The following is a 24848-nucleotide window of genomic DNA, read 5'->3' on the forward strand; positions in this document are numbered from 1 at the left end:
TCTATCCAAGCTCCCAAAACAGTGGCAAGAGCAACATACCCCAGAGAATGCCAAGATCATCATGATAAGACTATAATTTGTGTATAACACATGAATTTTATATGAATATAATTTTCAAAACTGGGCCAGCATAATTGTTTTAACAGTGGCTACATGATTGGACTAAATAGCTTCTCCATATGGCTGAAGATCGTATGGTCCAACTCATTTTGTAGAACAAGAATTTTTTAAGTTCCTTTTTTTATAACAGTTGTATTGAAATATAATTCACATACCATATATTTGACCCTTTTAAAGTATACAACTGAAGAGTTTTTAATATATTCAGAGTTGTGCCACCATCACCAAATCTAGTTCTAGAATATTTTCATCACCCCAAAAAGAAACCCCATATCCATTAAGCAGTCAGTTCTTATTTCCCCCAACCCCCCCCATCTCTTGGCAATCACTAATCTACTTTCTCTTTCTATAAGTTTGCCTGTTCTGCACATTTCATATAAGTAGAATATTTTGTGACTGACTTCTTTCACTTAGCGTAATGTCTTTAAGGTTCATCCGTGTTGTAGCATGTGTCAGTATGTCCTTCCTTTTTAGGGCCAAATATTCCATTCTATGAACATATCACATTCTCTTTATTCACTCATCAGTTGGTGAACATGACATGTAGGGTTTTTTTGTTTTTTGGGGGGTTTTTTTTGTTTTTTTTTTTTAACATGTAGGTTTTATGTTACTCTTTAAAAGGCTCTCCCATTGCTTTATAGTCATATCCTGAGATACAACCTGGGTCATTCTTCTTATTTATTAATAGTTACAGTGAATGTAATTTTAAGGTTATATCTCTTTGAAGGATAAGGACTCTTGATAAATTCTGGCATAGTTTTTAAGTCAGTCTCTGTATTTAGTAGTCATACTTGGTATATAGTCAGTTTTATCTTATTCTCACCTCCAAATGTAAGTACACACTGGGACATGAATTTCTGTATTCCACTATATTTATTAGGTGTTCTAGAATAATTGTTTTTATATGTGGGGCATATAGGCTGCCTGCATATGTTTGGGAAGGGCTTTCTCAACCAATTTAATAGGCTAGCCTAATTTTTGACCATATGGAAAAATTTTTATAATACTGTTGCTTATCTGTATGAACAATATTCATTATTCCTTGTTTTTCTTTTTTAGTGAGCATCACCAGTTTTATCCCACGTTTCAACTTTCTAAGCATAGATCTGCCTGTGGTTGTGGAGACATTTGTCAAGTATCCTTTCTGGTGTGAAGAATGTTTTTAAAAGTGTTACTTGGAACATGATCAGGCTTACCTTGAGTAGAGCATGCATAGACCTTACAAGTACCGATTGATTGCTAGCAATTAAAAAGGAGACTTTAAAGTTGAAAAAGATCAGATTGGGTACCTAGGAGAGAAGAAGTCATGGGAGAGAGATGGGTGGGGGAAGGAGAAAAGTTAAGATATAGAAGGAAGGGAACCCAGACTATAAATTGAGAGTTGAATTTACAGATCTAAGACCCTTTAGTAAGTTTATAAAGAATGAAAGCTTCAGTTACTACCACGGTGATGAATTCTGCCCCTTCTGAGCCTGTTAGCTCTGACTAAGTGGAGGAATGCGTAAGGGAGATCGAACTGGTTTCCACTATTAAAATAGCAGTTCAGAGGACAAAATCTTGTGTTCTTTAGCATATTCAGTTTGAATGTAAAACTTGGTTTTTTAAAATTCATCATCATGAAGAATCTGAACAAACCGAACAATTTGTAAGGGTTATTTTTGTCACTTTTTTTTTTTACTTTCTAGATTTTAAGTTTATTTCTAAGCATGGATCTTTTTTGTTTTTTTAATTCCAGTGTAGTTAACATTACAGTGTTATATTAGTTTCAGGTGCACAACACATATTTTTGTCACTTTCAAATAATTTTCATTTCCTTCCTCAATAATTTACAAAAAAATGAAAGGGAAAACAAATGAGCAGCTAATGAAAAATATGTACAACCAAGATTGTACCTTGTAGATTACACCTTTGTCTCAGAGATTTATGATAGACATAAGCTTATAGATGATAATAAAATAGAGTGATGTTATAGTTATATTTATGCTATAACCTTATAGATAATAGTAAAATAGAGTTGAAGCGGCCAAAATCTTTATGTTTCCTAAGATAAGTTAATACTTTGTAAGAGTCAAAAAGTGATTTTCCCTTATTTCTAATTGCTTCCACATTCCTTTCCCTCCTTGTGTCATTAGAGGATTACAAAGACTCTGTCTTTCTCTGAGTTTGTTATGGATTGCCTTAGTTTACAAATGGTTGCCCTTTATTTTTCTAGTCAAGGTTTTTGAGCTTTGAAATAATATAAATAATTTGTTTGAAATAGTAGAGATCTGGGGTGCCTAGGTGGCTCAGTCAGTTGAGCGGCCAGCTCTTGGTTTTGGCTCAGGTCATGGTCTCAGGGTTGTGGGATCAAGCCCCTCATGGGGCACCTTGCTCAGCAGGAAGTCTGCTTCAGGATTCTTTCTCTCTCCCCCTCTGCCCCTCCCCCCTGCTTCACCCATGCACCCTCACTCACTCTCTCTAAAATAAATAAATCTTTTTAAAAACAAATACCAGGATCTAAGAAGGAATATCCTATACTGGTGGGCAGAAATTTAAAGAAAGGAGGGAAGTCAACTATGATCTCAAATGCAGTCCTAGTAAAATATCTTCTTCTGACTATTAGATATGTTTTCGACTCAGACTTCACAGTCGGCTCCTTAACTCATTTTAACCAGGTACCTGATTTCCCTCTCAGGAGCTCTAGCTATTGTTAATGCAGTGCCCTGCTTTGCTTTGGATGGTCAGTGGATTTTAAACTCTTTCCTAGATGCTACCCTTACCTCAGTGATTGGAGACAATGATATCAAAGATCTGATAGGATTTTTCATCTTGCTCGGTGGTAGTGTACTTTTGGCTGCCAACGTGACCCTGGGACTCTGGATGGTTACAGCACGGTAATATTTGCACTCATCTTGCAGAATGATACTTCATATGAAATAGAAAGCATTTCCTTAAAATTACATTTTAACCAACGACTTTAAGCTCCTCCTGTATCAGAATATCCAAACTCTGGGATGGGGGATAAACAGAAGAAATGAAAGGCATAGTCTCTGACTACATCCAACTTTTAAAGACTGAACTTAACAAACTTCAGATGCTTGTGGAACAATTTCTAAACAAGTGAAAATTCATGTTAAACCATTTTGTGTGACTACATATCATATTGCAGTAGTGTAAAGGAGAACAGAATTGGGTGGAATTAATCGGGGAAAACTTTTTGAAAAAGCATCATTAATCCAGATTTGAAGAAGACCAGACTCTGGCCAAGTGGAAGGGTGAGCATTTTCTTGGCCTATATCTCTTGTCCTTTTTCTTAGTTTGAAAAGTATTTTAAGATTTATTGGTATATTATTTTGTACTCTGACAACTGAGGTCTGATTACAATTAATAAAATTCTATGAAAGAATCTGCTGACATGAAAGGGAAAATCTTTGTCAAATGATACCAAATAGGTGAACAAAGTAGGAAGTAGGGCTTACAATGATAAATGCTTTGCCCCACAAAAGTTGCCTCTTTGATAATGTGTCCCCATATGCTCCTAAAGCAGCACTGTGTTCTGACATTCAGACTGAGCTACAAGAAGTATCTTCCACTTGCAGCATGTGAGTTGAGGAAGTTAAAGTTGAGCGTGAGAACTGAGCTTGGTCTTTTAACAGATCACGAGACAGATCTGCTGCAGTCCTGGTTACCATTCTCTACAGAGCTTTGAAGCTCGGAACCTTTCCAGGGTAGACGTTTTCTCTTATGCTGCTGGGGTTATCTGGGGCCTAGGTCCTGGGTTCCTGTCTTCAAGGAGCAACTACCTTAAGCTCTCAACCATACTCTGTTCTCACCAGCAGCTTCCATGTTTCTCTGTATTGAGTAATTAAACACCTAGTCCTTGTTTTCCATCTTTCTCCTAAGCTACCTCTGTGGGTCCACAGAAGACTTGGTAGTACAGTGAGAATGGCTACACATGAGTACAGATATGGATTTGCCAGAGCCTGGGAACTGACTCTTGAGCCCAAAAGAGCCCTGAGTAGTTCAAGGTCTTTTGGACTGGAGCTGGAGCCCTGGAAGATCCAGGAAGTCACCTCAGGCCACTGTGAACTCTTGGTCTTCTAAGTGTCTGAGCGTGCTGTTCTTTAATGAAAAATATGTGCTTCCCTCATACACTCAAGAACATTAACAACTGTGTACCCAACTTTTTCACTAAGTGAGGCATTCCATGGGGTTCACCTTTTTCTGATCATTGAGCCGCACTTCAGGCAATAAAGGTTTTTAATCATTTTTAAGAAACTCTTTAGACTGTATGCAAGTTTGCCTGTCTTCTTAAATAGAAATTATTTATTGAGTATAATGTTAAGATTTTATTAATGACTTGAGGTCATCAGTTAAACCATACAAGTTATTCGTTTATCCCAGAAAAAAGGTGGTGGTTCTATTCTTAGGTAGATAGTGATTCAGGATCAAAGTCTTAGCAGAGAGCTCAGACCTGTTTAGGTAGTAGAGCTTGGGGAATGCCATGAAATACTTGCATAATTAATTTGATTACATGAACTATGCAATTTACTAATGAATATGTCGTATATGTGCAGATCAGTTTTTTAAAACAGAAAAAAACTTAAATAGAGGAGCTCCTACCCATTAACTTCTTTTTCTGGGTGGAAAAAAAACAACAACTGCAACAACAACAACAACCAAACACCTCATTTTCTTGTAGCATTTGAACATCTTGGTCTCTTGCTTCATAGGGTCAGGCTTTGAGAACCACTCTTACTAGGATAATGAGCAGATCAGTCACATTTGTATAGAAATGGCCTCATCGTGTAAAAAAGGAAATGTTGTCTGTTGTCTCTTCAGCTTGATTGTGGGCACTTCTGGAGCAAGGACCATGCCATACTCATCTTTGCATCCCTGGCACAGTGCATGAGACATCATAAATACTTAATAAACATGGTTGAATGGATGATGAATACTGGTATTTATGGATTAGAAAAGCATGTTTCTATTTAAGTAAGCTATGAATAGTATTATTGAATATTTACTGTAAATATGTTAACAAAAAAATAACTTGGAAGGTCTTTGTGTCCCTAGTATGTTATCATCTTTATGAAAATAATCCATTTTGGTTCCTGTAGAGCAATTAGAAAAATGAATTACTTTGAGGATTTGAAGAAAATGTACTTTCTGTGTTGTCACGTTCAACAGTACAACTTTATTTTCAGTGTTCCTACTCTACGTTGTTTACATTTTCAGCAGTTTTTTTTAACTCACCTACAATATGTAAAGAATGTATATATTCTTTTCATCTCAGTTTGAAAAGACATGCGTTAAACTTGACCTTTTGATGATCGCTCTTATAAGGTCATTGTCTTCTATTCTAACAGCAAATTTTAAACAAGTACTTCATGGATACATGGCTTTCAGTCATCAGTTTGTCCTATGGTATTTATTGAATGTCCACATACTAATTGATGGTGCACAGGTATTTTTTTCTACAGATCTTTCGACTGTGCTGTAATTCATTCTTAGTATTCAAGTTGAAGATACCATAGTTGCTGGCATTTGATGTTTAGCAATAAAAGAATAAATGTGTACCAGCACTCTATCTTTTATCATATTTATGTGTTGTCTTTTTTTAAAAAAAACATTCTATCAAAAGTGTTCCCTTTACATACAGTATGATCTTTGTTGTTTTAAATTCTTGTTTCTAAAAGCAGCCTTCAGTTTTCACTCAAGCAGTCCTTATATGAAAGTTGTTGCCGGCCACAGAAGGAAGTCTTTTTTTTTTTTTTAAGATTGTATTTATTTATTTATTTGAGAGAGAGAGAAAGCAAGAGAGAGCACAAGCAGTGGGGAGAGGGAGAAGCAGACTCCCCACTAAGCAGGGAGCCTGACGTGGGGCTCAATCCTAAGACCCTGGGATCATGACCTGAGCCAAAGGCAGACACTTAACTGACTGAGCCACCCAGGTGCCCCAAAAGAAGTCTTTTTTAAATAAGATTCCTGAGCTCTTACTAGTGTTTTGGAAATGTCCTGTTTATGGATGAAGAAAGAGGACTATCACGTTTCCTTTCAATAGTGTCTGACAGAAGTCTTCTCTAAGTTAGTCTGTTTCTTAGGAATTCATGGAAAAGTATTTCAACTCTGACATTTGGTTCGTCTTGACCTTTTGCTCTAGCACTTCCTCCCTTGTCCACAGGACCAGCCTCAATCTCTCTCTCCCTCTCCTTTTCTCTCTCCCCCTCCCACTCTCTCTCTCTTTCCCTCTCTATGCCACCCCCCCCACACACACACACATAGGCACATAATCTCTTTCTAGATTACCTAAAATCCAGATAAAATAGGCTGGAAATTTAGCCCAAATCCTGATTGGCTAGCATCATTCCACGCCTCCTTTTTGCCTCTGATCCCATTCTACTACAGTTAAGAGCCACAAGACTAGATGACTGATTATCTAAACCACTTTTTTTTTAGCAGCTTGAGATAGAATTAAATACCATAAAATTCACCTGTTTAATGTGTACAATTCACTGTAAACTCTTTTTCTTTTAATGACTACTCAAACAATAGTATACATAGGCTTTAGTATAATCTAACTTTTTAAGCAAATGAGCATGTGATAAAAGACTGGGAAGAAAGAAAATGTTTCATTTATTTCACAGCTTTTAACTCTGAGGTGGTTTTCAGTACTGGAATAGAGTTGAATAACAAATCATTTTTAAGGTTAAGCATGTAGAGGGGTGCCTGGCTGGCTCAGTCAGTAGAGTATGCAGCTCTTGATCTTAGGGTTGTGAGTTCAAGTCCCATGTTGGGTGTAGAGATTACTTAAAGATAAAATCTTAAAAAAAACAAAAAAAGGTAAAACATGTGATGGCACCTTGGGTGGCTCAGTCGGTTAAGCATCTGACTCTTGATTTTGATTCAGGTCATGACTCAGGGTTGTGAGATTGAGCCCCGTGTTGGGCTCTGCACTGGGTGTGGAGCTTGCTTGAGTCTTTCTCTCTCCCTCGCCCTCTGTCCCTCCCTCCCTAAAAAAAAGATAAAGCATGTGGATATATTTTCTTTGAGACAATACGCCTTTTTAATTGGTGTATTTGCAAGCTGCTCTTGCTGTTTTGGTCATACTAATTTAAATAATCCATTGTATATTTTATCAGACCATGGCAAATGAATTCGATGAAAGGAAAGTCTCTATTTCAAAACCTAATGCCACAACAGATTATACTCAGGGTGGAAGTAGGGAAAAAATGGCTAAAGGAAGCTGCAATTCTAATTACCAAGCAGGTTATATTGCCTAATTTCCCAATGAAGAGAGACAAAAACATCCTTATAGCTTAGTTTTATTTAGCTAAAGATTGAAGGATATTCAATAATTGTCCCTTCTTATTAAATGACCATTTCTCAAATTTTTCTACTGATGTGCTCCTGACACCTTAGAGAAGGGAAAAACTCAGAAAGATCTAAGAGTAGAACCCTATAATTGGCTTCCATCCTACAAAATTGAAGTCTTGCTTTATCTTAAATTTATGTAAATTTTACACTCAGTCAAGTATCATAAAGCCAGTTCTCTTAAAGATATGAAACTCTAAACTGTGAAAGAATTAGATGCTAAGAATATTAATATTTTTTTCATGTGTCCCTAAAACACATTGGTAGAAGTAGTTTATAACAGCTGGTCTGTAGACTAGTGACAGTCTGTGGTGGTATTGTTGTCTATTTCTAGTGAAATGAGAAAAATATGTTATATCTAATTACAAAATAAGGAAAATGTATTTGTGTTGTTATAAGGTGCCTGCTGTCCTTTATCAAGAAGCTCTCCTTTATTTGGATTATGGAAACACATACGTAAGTTCACTTAGCCCTTCTAGATTGCTCTGCAGAATGTCTCTCTAACTGACCCTCATCAGCAAGGCATTAGGGTTCCATGTTTCCCCATGCCCTTACCTCCACTTGAATTGTCTGACTTTTCATTGGGTACAAAATGACATTTCCTTTTAATTTGCATTTCTCAGATTAACAAAGTTGCGCATCCATATACCTGTTTAGCCGCTTAGATTTTTCGTTTTGCCAGTTGCTTATTGATACCCTTTGCCGGTTGTCCATTGAGTTTACTAAATTTTTCTTATTGATCCATAAGAATTTTTTGTATATTCTAGATTAGGAGTCAACAAACTGTAGCCTGCAAGCCAAATCCCGCTCACCACCTATTTGTGTAAACAAGGTTTTCTTACAACATAGCCACATTCAGGGGCGCCTGGGTGGCTCAGTCTGTTGAGCCTCCGACTCTTGACTTTGGCTTAAGTTGTTATCTTGGGGTCTTGGGATCAAGCCCCTCTTTGGGCTCCGCACTCATTGGGGAGTCCACTGGAGATTCTCTCTCTCCCTCTGCCCCTCCCCCTGCCCTTTCTCTCTTTCTGAAATAAATAAATCAATATTTTTTTTAAAAAGAACACAGCCACATTCATTCATTTATATATTGTGTATGGCTGCTTTCATGCTACAACAGCAGAGTTGAGCAGTTGCAAGGAAGACCGTATAATCCCCAAAGCCTAAAATATTTACTATCTAACTGTTTACAGAACAGCCCATGTTTTATATATCAATCTCTTGTCCATTTTAGATGTTGCAAATAATTTTTACCAGTCTGTCACCCATTTATAAGTTTTATTTATGAGGTTTTGTTGTTGAATGAGTATCTTTAGTTTGATATAGTCAAATCCATTAATTTTTTGATTGTTTCATGAATCATTTTGATTCATTCACTGAAAAAGTGCTATCCTATCCCAAAGTCACAATAACATCCTACACTTTCTTCTATTTGCTTTAGAGTTGTACTTTCACAATGAGATCTTTGATTTCTAGAATGTATGGTGTGAGGTAGGAAATCCAGGTTCCAGGTTTATTTTTCTATGTAGCATGAACTATTTTTAAAACAGATATAACAGTATTTTCCTTTTTAAGATTGTTAAAGCAGTTTACATGAAATTCTTTTTCTTTTTTAAAGATTTTATTTATTTATTTGAGAGAGAGAGTGAGAGAGAGAAAGAGCACAAGAGAGGGGAGCGGGAGAGGGAGAAGCAGACTCCCTGCTGAGCAGGGAGCCCAATGCGGGACTCGATCCCGGGACTCCAGGATCATGACCTGAGCCGAAGGCAGTCGCTTAACCAACTGAGCCACCCAGGCGCCCTACATGAAATTCTTAATATGGTGCCTGGCATATTCAAGATATTATGTACTTAAATTACTTATTTTCATAATGCAGAATTATGACATAAATTTTCCCTGATATCCCTGATCACATTGGTGTCAGATCCTGCCTCCTTTTGATATGCCTTCTTGGCTTCCACTGCCTTCAGCCTCGCTCTGGTTGTCCAGAATGTCTTCCGGCCTTGATCCCTTTAAATAGTTCTTCCTCCAATTAAAATGAACCAAAAATCATAATACTTAAGGTGTTGGCTAAAGATTTTGCTCACTGAAACTATTCAAAATAACTGTGTTTGTGGGTATGTGTATTGATACCAGCCAGGCACCCCTGAACATGACATAATTAACCAACCCCTACTATTTCCAATTTTGCAATGTTATAAACAAAGCAGTGAGGAATATACTTATAACTAAATCTTTTTGCATATCTATGATTTTTTGGATAATTCTACAAACTCTTAAGATAATCTTAAAAGAAAAATTACTTTCTTGAAATGTGAACGTTTTATATATACATATCGCCTTGTTGCATTTACATTTTTTTCTCTTAATTGGATATGCAAACAGCATCCCATTTTAATTTGCATTTCTTTGTTTAGAAAAAAGTTAAACATTTTTAAATGTATTTATTGGCCATTGTGTTATTTTTGTTTATTCCCATCCTTTGCCCATTTTTCCTGGGAGTGATTATTATCTTACTGCTTTTCATCATAAGCTCAGCTCTGCCATTTGATTTGTTACATGTGAATAAATTAAAACCTCATTTAAGTATAATGCTAATGCTTATTTTTATGTTTTTATATATTATGATCTGTTAAGCTTTGCCTTATGTTTTCCACCTTTGGTGAAATGTTTTCAAAGTCTTCTCAAGATTTTATAAATATTCACAAACATTTTATGATCATTTTATGACTTCATTTTTTCAAATATTATAATCTTTAATTTACATGCAATGTATTTTGATGTTGGTGCAAAGTAGGAATATAATCTTGTGTTTTGTTATCCCTAAATGATTAGCCAGTCATCTCAAAGGAGATGGTTAGTCTTAACAGCTATTTCATGCCAGCCAGGAGGAGACATAAATTTATATCCTTTTGAGAGAATGGCTATAATAAGTGAAATTATCTCTCATTTAATAAACCATTCTTATTTATATAGGAGGCAGCTATTTATTATTTACTTTTTCAATTCAGTAATACAGTGAATTGAGAATATGTCTTGTACTTTGACAAGAGTCCTTAAATCATTTTTTTCCCTAAGGTGTTTTTAGTTTTATTGAAATAGTGTTTCTCATTCCTAAGCAATATAGATTAGCAATCTGGAGATTATCCTTAATTATATCATTATCTAAAGGTACTGTCTTCATCAACGTCTTAATTAAAATATTTTTTTGCTTCTTAGATTTTCAAGCTTTAATTCCTCTCTCTGTGGATTGTTTAATATTAGTCTTTAAAGGTTTAAAAAAAGATCTGTCTTTGAAATAGATGTCCTGATTTTAAAGTAAGTATCTTCTCTTCATCTGTTTTAATTATATAATGATTAAGTTTGGAACACTGCATTCCTTGATTATTTGTTCAAATATATGCATTTTTAGTCATAATTTAAAATCATGAAAATAAGAGGTAATGAGGATACTATGAATTTGTATTTTATTTCTTATAAAGTTTGAACAAGTGTGCTTTTTTCCCCATTTAAAATGTTTTTCTTCTGAGATCATTGTAGTTGGTTTTTAAATTTGCCAAATTTTAGAATATGACTCTTGTAAATATGCTACTCTAGGAGATGGTTATTGGATTTAAAAGTTTCCATTTTTCTTGGTTAACCCCATTCTGTAGTCACTAGAACTGATACAAATATTCTTTCATTCATTTAAGAAATATTTATTGCATACTTACTGTGTTCTTGGCATTATTCTGGGCTCCAGGGATATAGCAATAAATAAGACAGTTTTTCTTTTTTGCATTTTGTAAGGAAAAAAACCATTTATTTTTACAACAATAAATATATGCTAAGCATTACTAAGTGTTGCAGGCATGGGGTGGCAAGAGATTAAGCCAAGAAGGTTAGCAGAGGCCAGGTCTTAGAAATATGTTATGGACTTTAGTCTTAATTGCAAATGGAAGTCACTGGAAGTCTCAAGCAAAAGAGTGACATAATCACATTTGCATTTTGGTGGATCACCTTGACTAAGGATAAAGGATAGATTGGAGGGAGGCAAGAAAATTGGTTAGGAGATGATTTCACTAATCTTGGCAAGAGATGATGGTGATATAAAATAGGATGGTGACAGTAGAGGTTGAAAGAGAGAGGAGAACAAATCAAAAGTAGGATCCACTATATTTGATGGTTTCATGTGGTTTAGATTCAGGAAGGAGTTAAGAAGACTTCAGGTTTCTGGCTTGGACAATTGAATGGTGGCTAGGAAACATCAGAAAAGGAGCAGTTCAATTTGGAACTCTTGAGTTTGACAGCCTGGGAGAATTTCAAGTGGTTTGTTGGACATACAGGTCTGGAACTCTGTAGAAATTAGTTGGAGACACCATGTATAAGCTGATTTACCACAAATACGTAATTAAACCCATGGGAGTGGATAGTCTAGGGAGAGAAGGAAAGCAAAAGGAAAGAGAAGGTGTCCTAGGATAAAGCACTCAGGAACACCAGCATTTAGGTAAAAAGGGTACAAGGAAGAGGAAAAATGAACTTTAGAAAATTAGGAAGAAAACCACAAGTGAGAGTTTGGTATTAGAGAAACAAAGGGAAGAGAATGTGTCAAGATGTCAGTAATGTGAGATGGTACTGAGAGAGGCTGCCAAATGTCCGTGGGCTTTAGCAGTTCATAGGTGATCTTGAGAGAGCAGCCCCAGTACAGCACAGACAGCTGAGCCAGGTTGTGGATGGAGTGGAGTGGGGGTGCAGGGAGAGACTGCAAATGCAGAAAACGCACCCAAGAAGTTCCATTTGGGGGGTGCCTGGCTGGTTCAGTCTGTTGGGCGTCCGACGTGATTTTGGCTCAGGTCATGAGCTTGGTGTCGTGGGATGGAACTGTGGGCACGGTGTGGAGTCTGCTTGAGATTCTCTCTCCCTCTCCCTTTGCCCCTCTCCCCACTCGTACTTGGCGCTTGCTCTCTCTCTCTCTCTCTCTCTCTCTCTCTCTCTCAAATAAGTAAATAAATAAAATCTTGAAAAACAAAGTTCTATTTGGAAGGGGTGGGGAGAACTGGGACTTGGTGAAGGATGTAGAGGAAAGTGTCAGTATTGTTGTCATTGTTTTAGCACTAGGAAAATCGTGGGCATGTTTTTGGTGCTGATGGGAAGAACCTAAGAAAAAGAAAGTAGATCATCAAGGGAGGAGATTGGGCTCTAGAGCACAAGTAGAGCAAGAGCCTTCAGCAAGAGAGATGCCCTGTCTAAGAGAGGGAAAGAGAAAACATGGATACAGTTATCCTGAATCCTAAGTGTCTAGAACAGTGCTTGGCACAGAATAGGCACTCTAGAAATCCTTGTTGAGTAAGATGGAGTTCTCATATAGCTGCAAGGAGCAGTTTAGCCAACCCCCTTCTAGATAAGACATACTGTCAGAGGCAATTGAAGAACAGGTACAGAGTGCTCAGCTCTGGGATAATAGCACTGAATTTCCTGATTTTGAAAATGTTCTCTGTTTACCTAAGTTCTCGGGAAACACAGGGCTGAAGTATAGAAGTTGAAAGGGTCCAGAATAAGACTCTGTGGCATAAAAATTATTTTGAGCTGAAAACGTTTGAGTTCCTAAAATGCCTTATCTGCCTAAAAGCAGAGCTTCCCAACGGAACTCAATTGTCATAAATCTCCTACCCAGGAGCACCTCTAATCTTCTCAAACAGGCATTGATACAAAACTATCATATCTCCCACCAGTTCTTCTAGGGGCCCATTCATCTTTCCAGAAAGTTACTTGTTTTTTCTTTAAGTGCCCTTTCTTTCCTCCTTCTAAGAAGTCATTTATTCTCCCAGAAGTGACCTTCTGCCCCTACCCATCCCCTGTTAGATGCCAGATAAGCCCCAAATTCTGACTGCCTTGAGTCACATTTCTTTGTGAACTCCTGTGCTGTGTGTGTAAATAAATCTGTTTTTCCTCTTGTTCATCTGTGTTTTGTCAGTTTAATTTGCAGACATCAAGTCATTAACCTAAGAGAGTAGAGGAAGTTTTTTCTCTCTGATAGACTAAAGGGGCATGATGTGTAAAACTTACACTCACATGGTTCAGAGAGAGAGATAATAAAGCCAAAATGGCAAAATATGGGGGCGCCTGGGTGGCTCAGTCGGTTAAGCGTCTGCCTTTGGCTTGGGTCATGATCCCTGGGTCTTGGGATCGGCACATCGGCATGGGGCTCCCTGCTCCACAGGGAGCCTGCTTTCCCCTCTCCCTCTGCCTGCCACTCCCCTTACTTGTGTTCTCGCTCTCTCTGTCAAATAAATAAATAAATCTTTTTTTAAAAAATGGCAAAATGTTAACAATTGTTGAATCTCGATGAAGGGCATGAGGGAGTCGTTTATATTCTTTTTTTTCCTTTGTATTCTTCTTGAAATTTTTGTTTGAAATTGCTTCAAAATAAAATGATTTTTTTAAAGAAGAACCAGCTTCTGCATTTATTGAATCTCCACTTTTTAACTTTCTATTTTACTTTATTTCCAATTTCAACACTTTTTATTTCCAGTTTCCTGTGAATGGCAAGCATGAGGAATTTTAAAGACAGAGCTGCTTTTTGGATTTGGGCAAATTATGTCTCTGTGTTTTAATTTCTTCTTTTTGAGAATAATACCTATAAAACTTTGCTATATTAACTGAAATAGTCACACAATCGGCACTCATAAATGTTTTTTCCTACCTTTCCAGGACCTGTTCAAATCACGGTGCCCTTATGAAACCTTCCCTCATCACCTCCATGATAAAACTTATTTTCTATTGCCCCATACATTTAACTAAGTGGCTTTTTCATACATTACATCTTTGAATTCTCCCAATAACCTTCCAGTCATTTGCTTTGCCTTATAGATTAGGACATTTAATGAAGTTAAATGACTTGGCTAGGATCACACAGTCAGTAGACATGCAAGGATGAGAACTCAGGTTCTTTTAGTTCCAAGTCTTGTGTTCTTTGTTACACCATAATTTGATATTTCTCCTCAAGTGTTTTTTTTTAATTGTGGTAAAATATACATAATATAAAATTTGCCATTTTAGCCATTTTAATTGTACAGTAGTAAGTACATTCACATTGTTGTGCAACCATCACTACTGTCCATCTCCACAACTCTTCATCTTGAAAAACTGAAACCCCATACCCATTAAGCAATAACTCCCCCCTTCCAACAGCCCCTGAAAACCACCATTTTACTTTGTGTCTCTATGAGTTTGACTATTCTGGGTACCTCATATGAGTGGAATCATAGAGTATATGGCCTTTTGTTACTGTCTTATTTAACGTAGCCTAATGTCCTCAAGGTTTATCCATTTTATAGCATGTGTTCTTCCCAAGTTTTATAAATATTTGTGCTCATGGCATTCACCTGTGACCCCATGTGTCCTTGAGGGCTGTGACTCTTTGCCTACCCTTGGTATGGCCACCCACAGTGCCTAGTTCATAACAGTAGTCAATGAGCTCTCTTGAGTGGATGGCTAAGGCCACTCTAAAGGAGAAAATGATCCTCCTCTTATACGGTATATTCCAGTTTCACACCTACCCTCAGCTACTGGAGACAAGGAGATGGATGAGCATAATTGTTCTCTCTACTATTGCAGTGGAAGGCCAGGCATTTAACATAAGAAGTTTCCCCGTGGTTGGCAGGAAGGATGGCAGGCACATAAATTTTAGTCATGTACAGTTAGCTCCCTGCTCACTGTAAAAATCATATATGCGGTAGTCTTTAAAAAGAGGGAAAAAAAATCTTTTAGTAATATGAGTTGAGTGAGAGTTTGGTAATGTTCTTTTCCTCCCCTGAGAAAAATAAAAGTGACTCACCACATTATGGTAAGAATGAACTCTTTGGATGATTGGTCATCAATCTTTGATGTCATCTGAGTGTGCTGAAGATGCATTTGCCTTGTCATGCTATTTGATTATTACATAGTTCCTACACACATTAAAGGATAAAAAGAGGAGAAATGGAATAAGAAATATTTTGATATTTAGCTCTGCCACCTACTCGTGATTTCCAGAAGGGGAAGTCCCTTCTCACTAGCAGGCCCATGCCTCCGCCTCTGTGGAGCAGCAGAACTTCAAGGGCCAACCTGGCTTCAGAGCCAAGAGACAATGTAGCCTGGTCAGCAGCAGCCCCAAGAAACTCAAAGGTCTTCATCCCCTTGTCTAACAGCAGATTGCTGGACCACATGCCACCAGTCCCACTCCTGAAGCAGAACATTCAAGGAGGATGTCCAAAAAGCAGAGGCCACCTACTCCCCAGGAAGAAAGGCTATGCTTCAACCAGCCTAACTCTACTTCAAGAAAAGGCACCCAGAAGAGATGCAACCTGAGGGATTCATCCAAATGTTTCTGCCAGGATCTCTAGCACACTTTGGACACTGGAGGCATAAAGTGATTGGACGCAACCTGAAAAGTAAAGTTGTTGAATATACTAAATGACTTCCCTCTGCGTGTCTACAAAAACACCAGTAGCACATTTTTCGAACATGCAAGCTCTGTGGAGATCAAGCAACACACAGGATCTCAAAGGATCTTCCTTACTAAAGGGAAATCAATCAGGCTTTTATTTTGGCAACCTACTTATAACCTTAATCTACTTGTGGTTGTTTTATGTAGTATTAAATATTTCTCATACTGGATTGGATTTCTTAAATCTCATTTTTTATTTTCAAATCAAAACGGGAAATATAGGGGTGCCTAGGTGGCTCAGTCGGTTAAGCATCTGCCTTTGACTCAGGTCATGATCCCAGGGTCCTAAGATCGAGCCCCACATCGGGCTCTGTTCTCCCTCTCCCTCTGCCCTTACCCCCCCAACTCATGTTCTCACACACTCTGTCTCTCTCAAATAAATAAATAATCTTAAAAAAAAAATCTGCCTGAGCCAAGAGATAAGCCGGAAAACGAACCCAACTAGAAAGTTTGAGGTCAAAATGGAGGCAACCAGTCTTTCGTTTTCAATTATGTCATATAATCCATGTTTCCAATTGTGTCCTGCTGTAAGGAATACGGATTCTTATTGAATTTATGCAAATATATATTGCCATAAAAATATAAGAATACTCGGGATGCCTGGCTGGCTCAGTCGGTGGAGCATGTGACCCTTGATCTCAGGGTTGTGAGTTCAAGCCTCACGTTGGGTGTAGAGATTACTTAAAACTAAGATCTTTTAAAAAAAGTTAAAAATCTTAAAAAAAAGAACACTCACTGACAGTTTCTGAATTCTGGAGGGATCAGGTAGGGACAAAAGATGTTTCAATTTGTTCACAAAGGTATATTTTATCAAATTGCTATAAATCAGTAAGCTTAAGAGTATTTTTTTTAATTTGGAAAAACAAAGCACTTTTTTAAAGGTCAGCAATGTTTTAAACAGAAAGTCATAAAAATTACATTTACCCTCTTCAGTTCATGCAGTTCCATGTTATTACTTTTTGTTCTGCTTAAATCCAGTTTTCCCCCTAGTTTTAGAAATTCTTAGTTCACTTTTAGGATCTTTTTTTTTTTTAAGATTTTTTTATTTCTTTATTTGACAGAGAGAGACACAGCAAGAGAGGGAACCCAAGCAGGGGGAGTGGGAGAGGGAGAAGCAGGCCTCCCGCGGAGCAGGGAGACTGATGCGGGGCTCGATCCCAGGACCCTGGGATCATGACCTGAGCTGAAGGCAGACGCCTAACAACTGAGCCACCCAGGCGCCCCTCACTTTTAGGATCTTAAGGTTATCAGGAACCTATACTCAGAGGTTTTCTATGAGTATCTTTTAATATGAAACACATTTGCAACAGCATCAGAGTAAAACAGTAACTGTAAATGAACATTTCAAGTTAATAACATACCGGACATTGGATTTCTAGGAGTTTTATACCATTTTTAGAACACTTATCTTAATAAGATATCTATACAAATATAATCTAAGAGGGTTTAGTACCACTTATTTGACAATGCTTCTCATGTAATTTAACATACCAAATAAGCCTAATTAGTTTAATGTCTCACAAAATCTTTGAAATGTTCCATGAGCCCTTTGTAACACCTCAGATTGTGGCCAAAAGACTATTTTAGAATTTGATTTTGTGGGGCGTCTAGGTGGCTCAGTCGGTTAGGTACCTGCCTTCAGCCCAGGTCGTGATCCCCGGGTCCTGTGTTGAGTTCCTTGCCCAGCGGGGAGTCTGCTTCTCCCTCTCCCTCTGCCACTCCCTGCCTCTTGTGTGTTCTCTCTCTCTCTCTCTAATAAATAAATAAAATCTTTAAAAAAAATTTTATTTGGGGAAGTATGTTTAAAAAATATTAAAAGGTTTGAACATGTGATTAACTAGAATCATAAATTATTATGAAACAATATCCATTTAACCAAAGTGACAATAAAAGATATTAAAGGCAAATATAAAAGGTTACATAGTAGTGAGCAAAATTTAGCTTTTTTAATATTAAGACTCAGTTTTTGTTTTTATTTTTGTTTTGACTCCGTTTTTTTTTTTTCTAAGTAATCAAAGACCTGACAAACAGGAAATTATTTTGGCAAAACATAGAGTCTTTGTTTTTTAGGCAGATAAATTTATTTTATGTATGTATGTATGTATTTGACAGAAAGAGAGAACGAGTGCACAAGCAGGGGGAGCAGCAGAGGAAGAGGGAGCACCACTGAGCAGCGAAGGCAGATGCTTAACCGACTGAGTCACCCAGGTGCCCCTAGGCAGATAACTTTAAAGGTAAAGAAAAACTTCTGTTTACAACTTCTTATTAAGAGCAGACCAATAGTTCAAGAAAACTTTGTCCTTTTAATAAAGAGAAAACACTATTTTCATTTTTGGCATTAAAATTCATTTACTTACTGAAAATTATCTTAATCTTAGCCAGTATTGACCACACATAAATTCCTTTCAAAAGGTTCCTTTTTGGGCGCCTGGGTGGCTCAGTTGGTTAAGCGACTGCCTTCGGCTCAGGTCATGATCCTGGAGTCCCTGGATCGAGTCCCGCATCAGGCTCCCTGCTCGGCAGGGAGTCTGCTTCTCCCTCTGACCCTCCCGACCCTCCCCCCTCTCATGTGCTCTCTCTCTCTCAGTCTCTCTCTCTCAAATAAATAAATAAAACCTTAAAAAAAAAAAAAAAAAAAAAAAGGTTCCTTTTTTTTTTTTTTTTTAAAGATTTTTTTATTTATTTATTTGACAGAGAGAGTGGGAGAGGGAGAAGCAGGCTCCCTGCAGAGCAGGGAGCCCAATGCGGGACTCGATCCCAGGACCCTGGGATCATGACCTGAGCTGAAGGCAGTCGCTTAACCAACTGAGCCACCCAGGCACCCCCAAAAGGTTCCTTTTGTATAAACCCTCTACAACTTTTTTACATTCACATTTTGCCCTCAGTTTTCCCTCTTTAAATAACCAGGCTCATTTTAGGACAAAATCATTTTATTTACCTCAACTCAATAAAAATGTATTTCTATTCCTTATACTACTTCTTACCAAAAACACGTCTTATTTTCCTTGCATACAGAGTTGTTCCCCTTATTTCCAGTATTCTCATTTACATTTATTAGAATTCATAACTTTTTAAAAACTTAATTTCTAGTGAAAACTAGTAAGCAGTTGTGAGCCATCTGTTACACCATTATTCTTTACATTAGCAAATTTATGGAATACATTTCATAATTTCTAGAAACGTGCTTTTTCATAGTATAATTTTGCAATAAAACATAAACCAGGTTTACTAATAGACCCATATTTATCTTTAGTTTCTCTGTGATAAGATAAAAACAGATAAACTTATGTTTAGTACTTGATGGTTTATTATTTTGTCTTATTTGGAGATGATTTAGGTATTCAATAAATTTAACTTAACTCATTATTTAACTTAGCAAAATTTTTAAAGTTTCAGGTTACCAAAGATTTTGAAACTACTTAGAAGTTTACTTATAAACCTTTTACCTTATTTACATCTATTTAAACTACTTGTTCTTAACAATTACATTTAGATTACCCACAAAACTTTATGAGGCATCAGACAAAGTCAACCATTACTCTGGTTTTCTAGACAAATTTTGCAACAGAGATAACGGACTTATTTGACTTGCAGTGAACACAGGCAGACTACAAGTTAACTCTAAAAATGTGTATTTTAATTTAACCGACAACTTTAAATTAGCTTTCATATTGAATACTTTCCCAGATCATGTGAACTTGAAAAACATTTGGGTTAGTTTTTGTCTTTCTGAATTTTATATGCCCAATCTTACAAGCACTTGCCTTCAAACTGACTACATAGATCTCTTTTACAAGTTAATTTTAGCAATACTGTTAGGAGTTAGTTGAACAGTTAGGTAGTCAGGGCCAGGGTCCCCAACAAGAAAATATGGAGTTAGGACAGCTAAAATAAAACACTAACATCCTGTTTTACAGTTTACACAGGACCACATTAGTATTTTGCTTTGCAGCCTTTGCAGAAATGACTTCTGCAAAACGTCCTAAAATAAGGCAATTAACCACAAAGCATTTGTCACTATCACGGGCAAGGGGCAATTAAGACATAAGCCTCCAGATGTGAGCAAAAAAAGACCATCAGCACAGAGACATTAACCTAATAGATAGACAGATATGTGACCAAAGCCCTGATTGCTTAAGAAAGTTCTGCAAAAGAGCTCATAAAAACCCCTAAACTTAGAAACTCCGAGGGCAACCCTCTCGGGCCCTCCTCCCTCTCCAGGAGCTTTATACTCTTGCTCAACAACTTTGCTTTGCTGCCCACCACTCTTCTTCTGGTCTACCTCTTCATTCTTCGAAGCAGCGTGACCAAGAACCTCAGGCACTAAGGGGACAAAAATCCTGTAACATTTACATGAGCAACCTGTATACTTTGAACCTAGAGATTAGGCTGCAGTGCTTCCTGTAAATCTTGTAGGGAAAGGGAAGTTACAACAGGCAGATGAAGCTGGGTTTTAAGAAGGGAAATTTACGTTGGATGTGGACATTTATTTTTAAGTCGTAAGTCTAATTTCCATTATTTCATCTTGTCAAGGTGGTCCCTAAGGCTAGCTAATCTACTAATAAGACAGTTGAGAGCTGTCTCTTAAAAAAAAGTTTTTAATATAGTCAATTTAAAGTCTCCATCCTTCAGCCATTGAGTAGGATGTATTAATAAACCAATAAGCCTTAATGGTTTAACCAGAGATGCAAGGCATCCAAAGAGGGGTTAGATGACACAGCATCCATGATTCAAAAGTTTACTCCCAAAATTCATCTGAGAAAGCAAAGGTCTTCCTTGCACATAAGGTAAGGATGGTGTAGGGAAAACTGTGTCTCTGGTCCTCACAAAATCGTGAGATGCCTCCAATTACAGACCTGCTCATCTGTGACACTGGGCGAGTGCTCCTGGAATAGGACTTTCCAGCACTCACAAGCAACGGAGGTTGAGATGACAAGAGTTCCTCTGGGCCAGAACCTCTCATGACAAACTTCCCACAGCCAGACAGAGAGAGCGAGCCTCGGATCTCAGTCTATTTGACTGGTCACCCAGTGCACTCGAGAAAGTGCACCCTCTGAATGGTAGAGACCAAAGAGAATATTCTCACTGGTCACAAAGCCAAGCTCTTGAAAGAGGACTTCAACTACCTCCATTTTGACCTCAAACTTTCTAATTGATTAAGTTTTTCTTTCTGGCTTATCTCTTCACTCAGGCAAAAGACCCTGAGGGCAAAGCAGCAAGACCCTGCCTGTGCTTGACTTCAGGACAATGATCGACTTGACCTTCACGGCCCACCTGCAGGTACCCACCCGCCTTTGCCCCACATTTTCCTGATATAAACCTGGAAGTATTTTTAGCACTTTGGAGACAGTCTCTGAGACGCTAGTCCACTGTCTTCTGGGTATTGGCCTCACTGAAATAAATTCCTTTCTTGTTTCACCACCACTACCTTCTCTGCCTTTGGATTTTGTCAGCGGTGAGTGGCCAAACCTGTTCTGTTTGGGACCCCCGGAGCCAGGTGCTCTTGCACTCCTGTGCCCCAGCTGTACTCTTAAGACATAGAACATGACTGGGTGCCTGGGTGGCTCAGTTGGTTAAGCATCCGACTCTTGATTTCAGCTCAGGTCATGATCTCAGGGTCATGGGATCAAGCCCCGTGTTAAGGCCCAAGTTGGGCTCCACACTCAGCGGGGAGTCTGCTTGGGATTCTCTCCCTCTCCCCCTCTCCCACTCATGCTTTCTCTCTCAAATCTTAAAAAAAAACCCACACAGAACAAGAGGAAAGGGCACATCTTTTATATGCACATTACAAGCCTTGGCTAGGCCTTGGGTCTCTTGGGGCCACAGCCACACTAATACTTAGGAGGGAAGTGCAGCAGGGTTAGGGATTGTGTGTTGTTTTACAGTGTATCTCATTGCACGGAAGTTTTCTTGAGGTTCAGGGGTGACCTAGTGTCAATCTAACCTGTTCTGTGACCAACTTACCGTAACATGGGAGCCTTCTTGAGGTGGTGAGCACTCTAACAGCTTTTAAGTGTTCGACCTGTGCCCACCAATTTTGCAGCTTTGGCTTCCAACACGTTCCTTAGCAACAGCCTTACCTCATGTGGGGATTAAAGGACACCAAAGACAGACAAAGGAAAACAGAGACCATCTCTGGGAGGAAATGGATCAGTAACCAAAGAGCACTCTACCAAATGTAGCCAAAGTGTAACCTAGCCAAAGGAACTAGTTCCACAAGTATTTTCTCCTGCTAAATTCAGAAAGAGAGAAAAAGGTCTCTCACCACTATGGTTCCATTTGCCTCCACAGATAGAGATTCCAGGAGGCTGACATGGTAAGAAATCTTACCTGCTACTGGCTGAATGTCAGAAGTCCCAAGGATCTCTCAGCTGCAGCAGTGTCAGGGTAAGAGGTGTCCAGCGAATTCAAGTATCTTGTGGATTATATCATGTTGGGGAGAAAGAATTTCCTTTGCCCTTTAAGACCCTCTAGCTTGGAGGTGAGTGGGTGGTGCAGTTGATTAAGCATCCTGCTCTTGGTTTTGGTTCAGGTCGTGATCTCATGGTTGTGAGATCAAGCCCGGCGTCTGGCTCCACACTCAGCGTGGAGTCTACTTGAGAGTCTCTCTCCCTCTACCCCTCTCCTCCACCCTCCTGCTCATGGTCTCTCTCTCAAATGAATAAATAAATCTTTAAAAAAAAAAAAAAGACCCTCTAGCTGGACTAAGAGTCAAAGTGACATGAGACAGATTAATAGAAGAAAATCAAATTTGGGGCGCCTGAGTGGCTCAGTCCATTAAGCAGCTACCTTCGGCTCAGGTCATGATCCTGGGGTCTTGGGATCGAGCCCCACATCTGGCTCCCTGCTCAGCGGAGAGCCTGTTTCTCCCTCTCCATTTGCCTTCCACTCTGCCTACTTGTGCTCTCTCTCTCTCTCTCTCTCTGTCAAATAAATAAATAAAATCTTAAAAAAAAAAAAAAGAAAAAAAAGAAAATCAAATTTAATAGCAAACATACAGGGAATCCATCCAAGCAGGGAGCCCGATGCAGGGCTGGATCCCAGGACCCTGGGATCATGACCTGGGCCGAAGGCTTAATGACTGAGCCACCCAGGCGCCCCTGTATTTAAAATCTTCTTGAATCAGTTAAGATGCTTTTACCTGTGAATAAGAATATCCAACTAAAAGTGGCAGATATAACAGGAAGTTTCATTGTCTTACCTAACAAGAAGTTTAGAGGTAGATGGTCATCCCAGCTAAACAGTGTTGTCAGTGACCCAGGCTCTTTCCATCCCTATATGTTGTCATTCTCAGCATGTTCGCTTTTGTCTAGTGCTTAATGGCTGCAATATGGTCTCCACAGCTCCCATAGCCTATGAAATGACAGGAAGGAAGAAGTGGGAAAGAAAGCTCTCCTTGAATATCCTGCTTTCATCCGGATGGAAAATCTTTCTAGACGCATCTAAAGAAGAGTGCTGCTGAAGGGTTCGCTGACCAAACCTGGGCCACATGGCCAGCGCTACCAGCAAGGAGGGTGAGAGAGAGAGTATCTGGTATTTTTAGCCTCTATTATAAGAGGCAGACCCTGCCAGAAGGTAAAAGAGAGAGAGGAATAGCTTTTTGGTAAGCAACCAAACCTGTGTGCCGATTCATATTTTGGGAGAATGTTCCTCAATCTAAAAACCTGTGATGTTACCAAAGTTCTATGAGCATTCTAAATAGCTATCTCTTCTCTATATTTCCCGTTTTTTAAAGATATTTTATCTATTTATTTGAAAGGGAGAGAGAAAGGGAGAGAGAGAGCACATGAACTGGGGGTGGGGGGGGGAAGAGCAGAGGGAGAGGGAGAAGCAGACTCCCTGATGAGCAGAGAACCCGACTTCGGGCTCCATCCCAGGACCCTGGGATCATGACCTGAGCAGGGGGGCTTGTAAGGTGGATCAGGGCAGACTTAGAGACTTAGAAGGCAGACACTTAACCGACTGAGCCACAGTAGCTCACATATTGGCAATCTATATGTTTGTTGCTCTTTGGGCCATTCAAAAAGATCACCACGGGGCATCTGGCTGGCTGTCAGTAGAGCATGCGACTCTTGATGTCAGGGTTATGAGTTCAAGCCCCACATTGGGCTTGTAGTTCAAATGTTTGTGGTTTATAATGTGATCCAATCATTAACCATTCTTTTTCTTTTGTTTCCATAGAAATGTCTCTTATTTAAAACCTGATTGCTTGAACCATAGGCCTAACTTTGAGAACACAATTGCATCACTGCCTCCTGAAATGAATTTAACTGAACTAACTTATTGCAGGGGCTGGTTCAACAAGACAGAATGGTCTACCTGATTAACTTTTATATGTGAAACTTAAGGGAAGTTTCAGAGGAGGAAACTGTAGGGGCCAAGGGCAGTATGCCCCAAGATGGGCCACTTTGGCATGAACATTATTTTGAGTCAAAAGCAATCAAAACCCAGCATATTCAAGAAAAGCTCTTTACCTCCCCCTCAACTGCTTGTTGGTTCCAGGAAGAGAGCTATTTACAGAGATTCCTCTCTACCCAAGAAACTTACCCACGTAATAGGGCAACTTTGTTTTTCAAACACCTCCTCTCACCTTCCTGCTAATGATCTTTCTCCCCTTTGTATCCTCAGACCCCTATCCTGCTCCTGAGCTCATATAAACCTCATGTTGTTTGACTATCTTTGGGATTTGCATGTCTGTTGATTCCATACTTATGAAATTTAATTTGATTTATTCCTGTCAATCTTTCTCATGTCAGTTTGATTCTTGGTCCAGTTAGAAGGACCTGGAAGAGCAGAAGAAATTTTTCCTCCCTGACACAGCCTTTCCAATTTACTCATTATATACTCAGCTGGGCTAAAAATGTAGCTTTCTTATTTCTCTAAGTCTGCCCTGATCTACCTTACAAGCTCC

At 38.6% G+C, this 24848-nt stretch overlaps 1 protein-coding gene across 4 annotated transcripts in view; it reads left to right on the forward strand.

The window, feature by feature from the left end:
- Positions 1-23483, forward strand: part of MBTPS2 (membrane bound transcription factor peptidase, site 2) — a 56257-nt gene extending 32774 nt beyond the window's left edge. The window contains exons 10-19 of one of the 4 annotated variants that reach the window (XR_010406061.1): positions 1180-1255; positions 2775-3374; positions 4942-5094; positions 7873-7929; positions 10690-10788; positions 15639-15881; positions 18050-18171; positions 21129-21217; positions 22229-22324; positions 23281-23451. Coding sequence is in view for 1 of the 4 variants with exons in the window: in XM_045875897.3 (XP_045731853.1) it covers positions 1180-1255; positions 2775-2997 (299 nt within the window). In the remaining 3 variants the exon portion in view is untranslated. Of the gene's footprint in view, positions 1-1179; positions 1256-2774; positions 5831-7872; positions 8491-10689; positions 10789-15638; positions 15882-18049; positions 18172-21128; positions 21218-22228; positions 22325-23280 lie in introns of those variants that run through there. The other 3 variants (XR_006790866.3, XR_010406059.1, XM_045875897.3) reach the window with 3 other exon arrangements.
- Positions 23484-24848: the final 1365 nt, after the last annotated feature.

The sequence above is a fragment of the Mirounga angustirostris genome, unplaced genomic scaffold (genome assembly GCF_029215605.1).
Source record: "Mirounga angustirostris isolate CCGP_5_RB_7025 unplaced genomic scaffold, mMirAng1.0.hap1 SCAF_11, whole genome shotgun sequence".
Lineage (NCBI taxonomy): Eukaryota > Metazoa > Chordata > Mammalia > Carnivora > Phocidae > Mirounga > Mirounga angustirostris.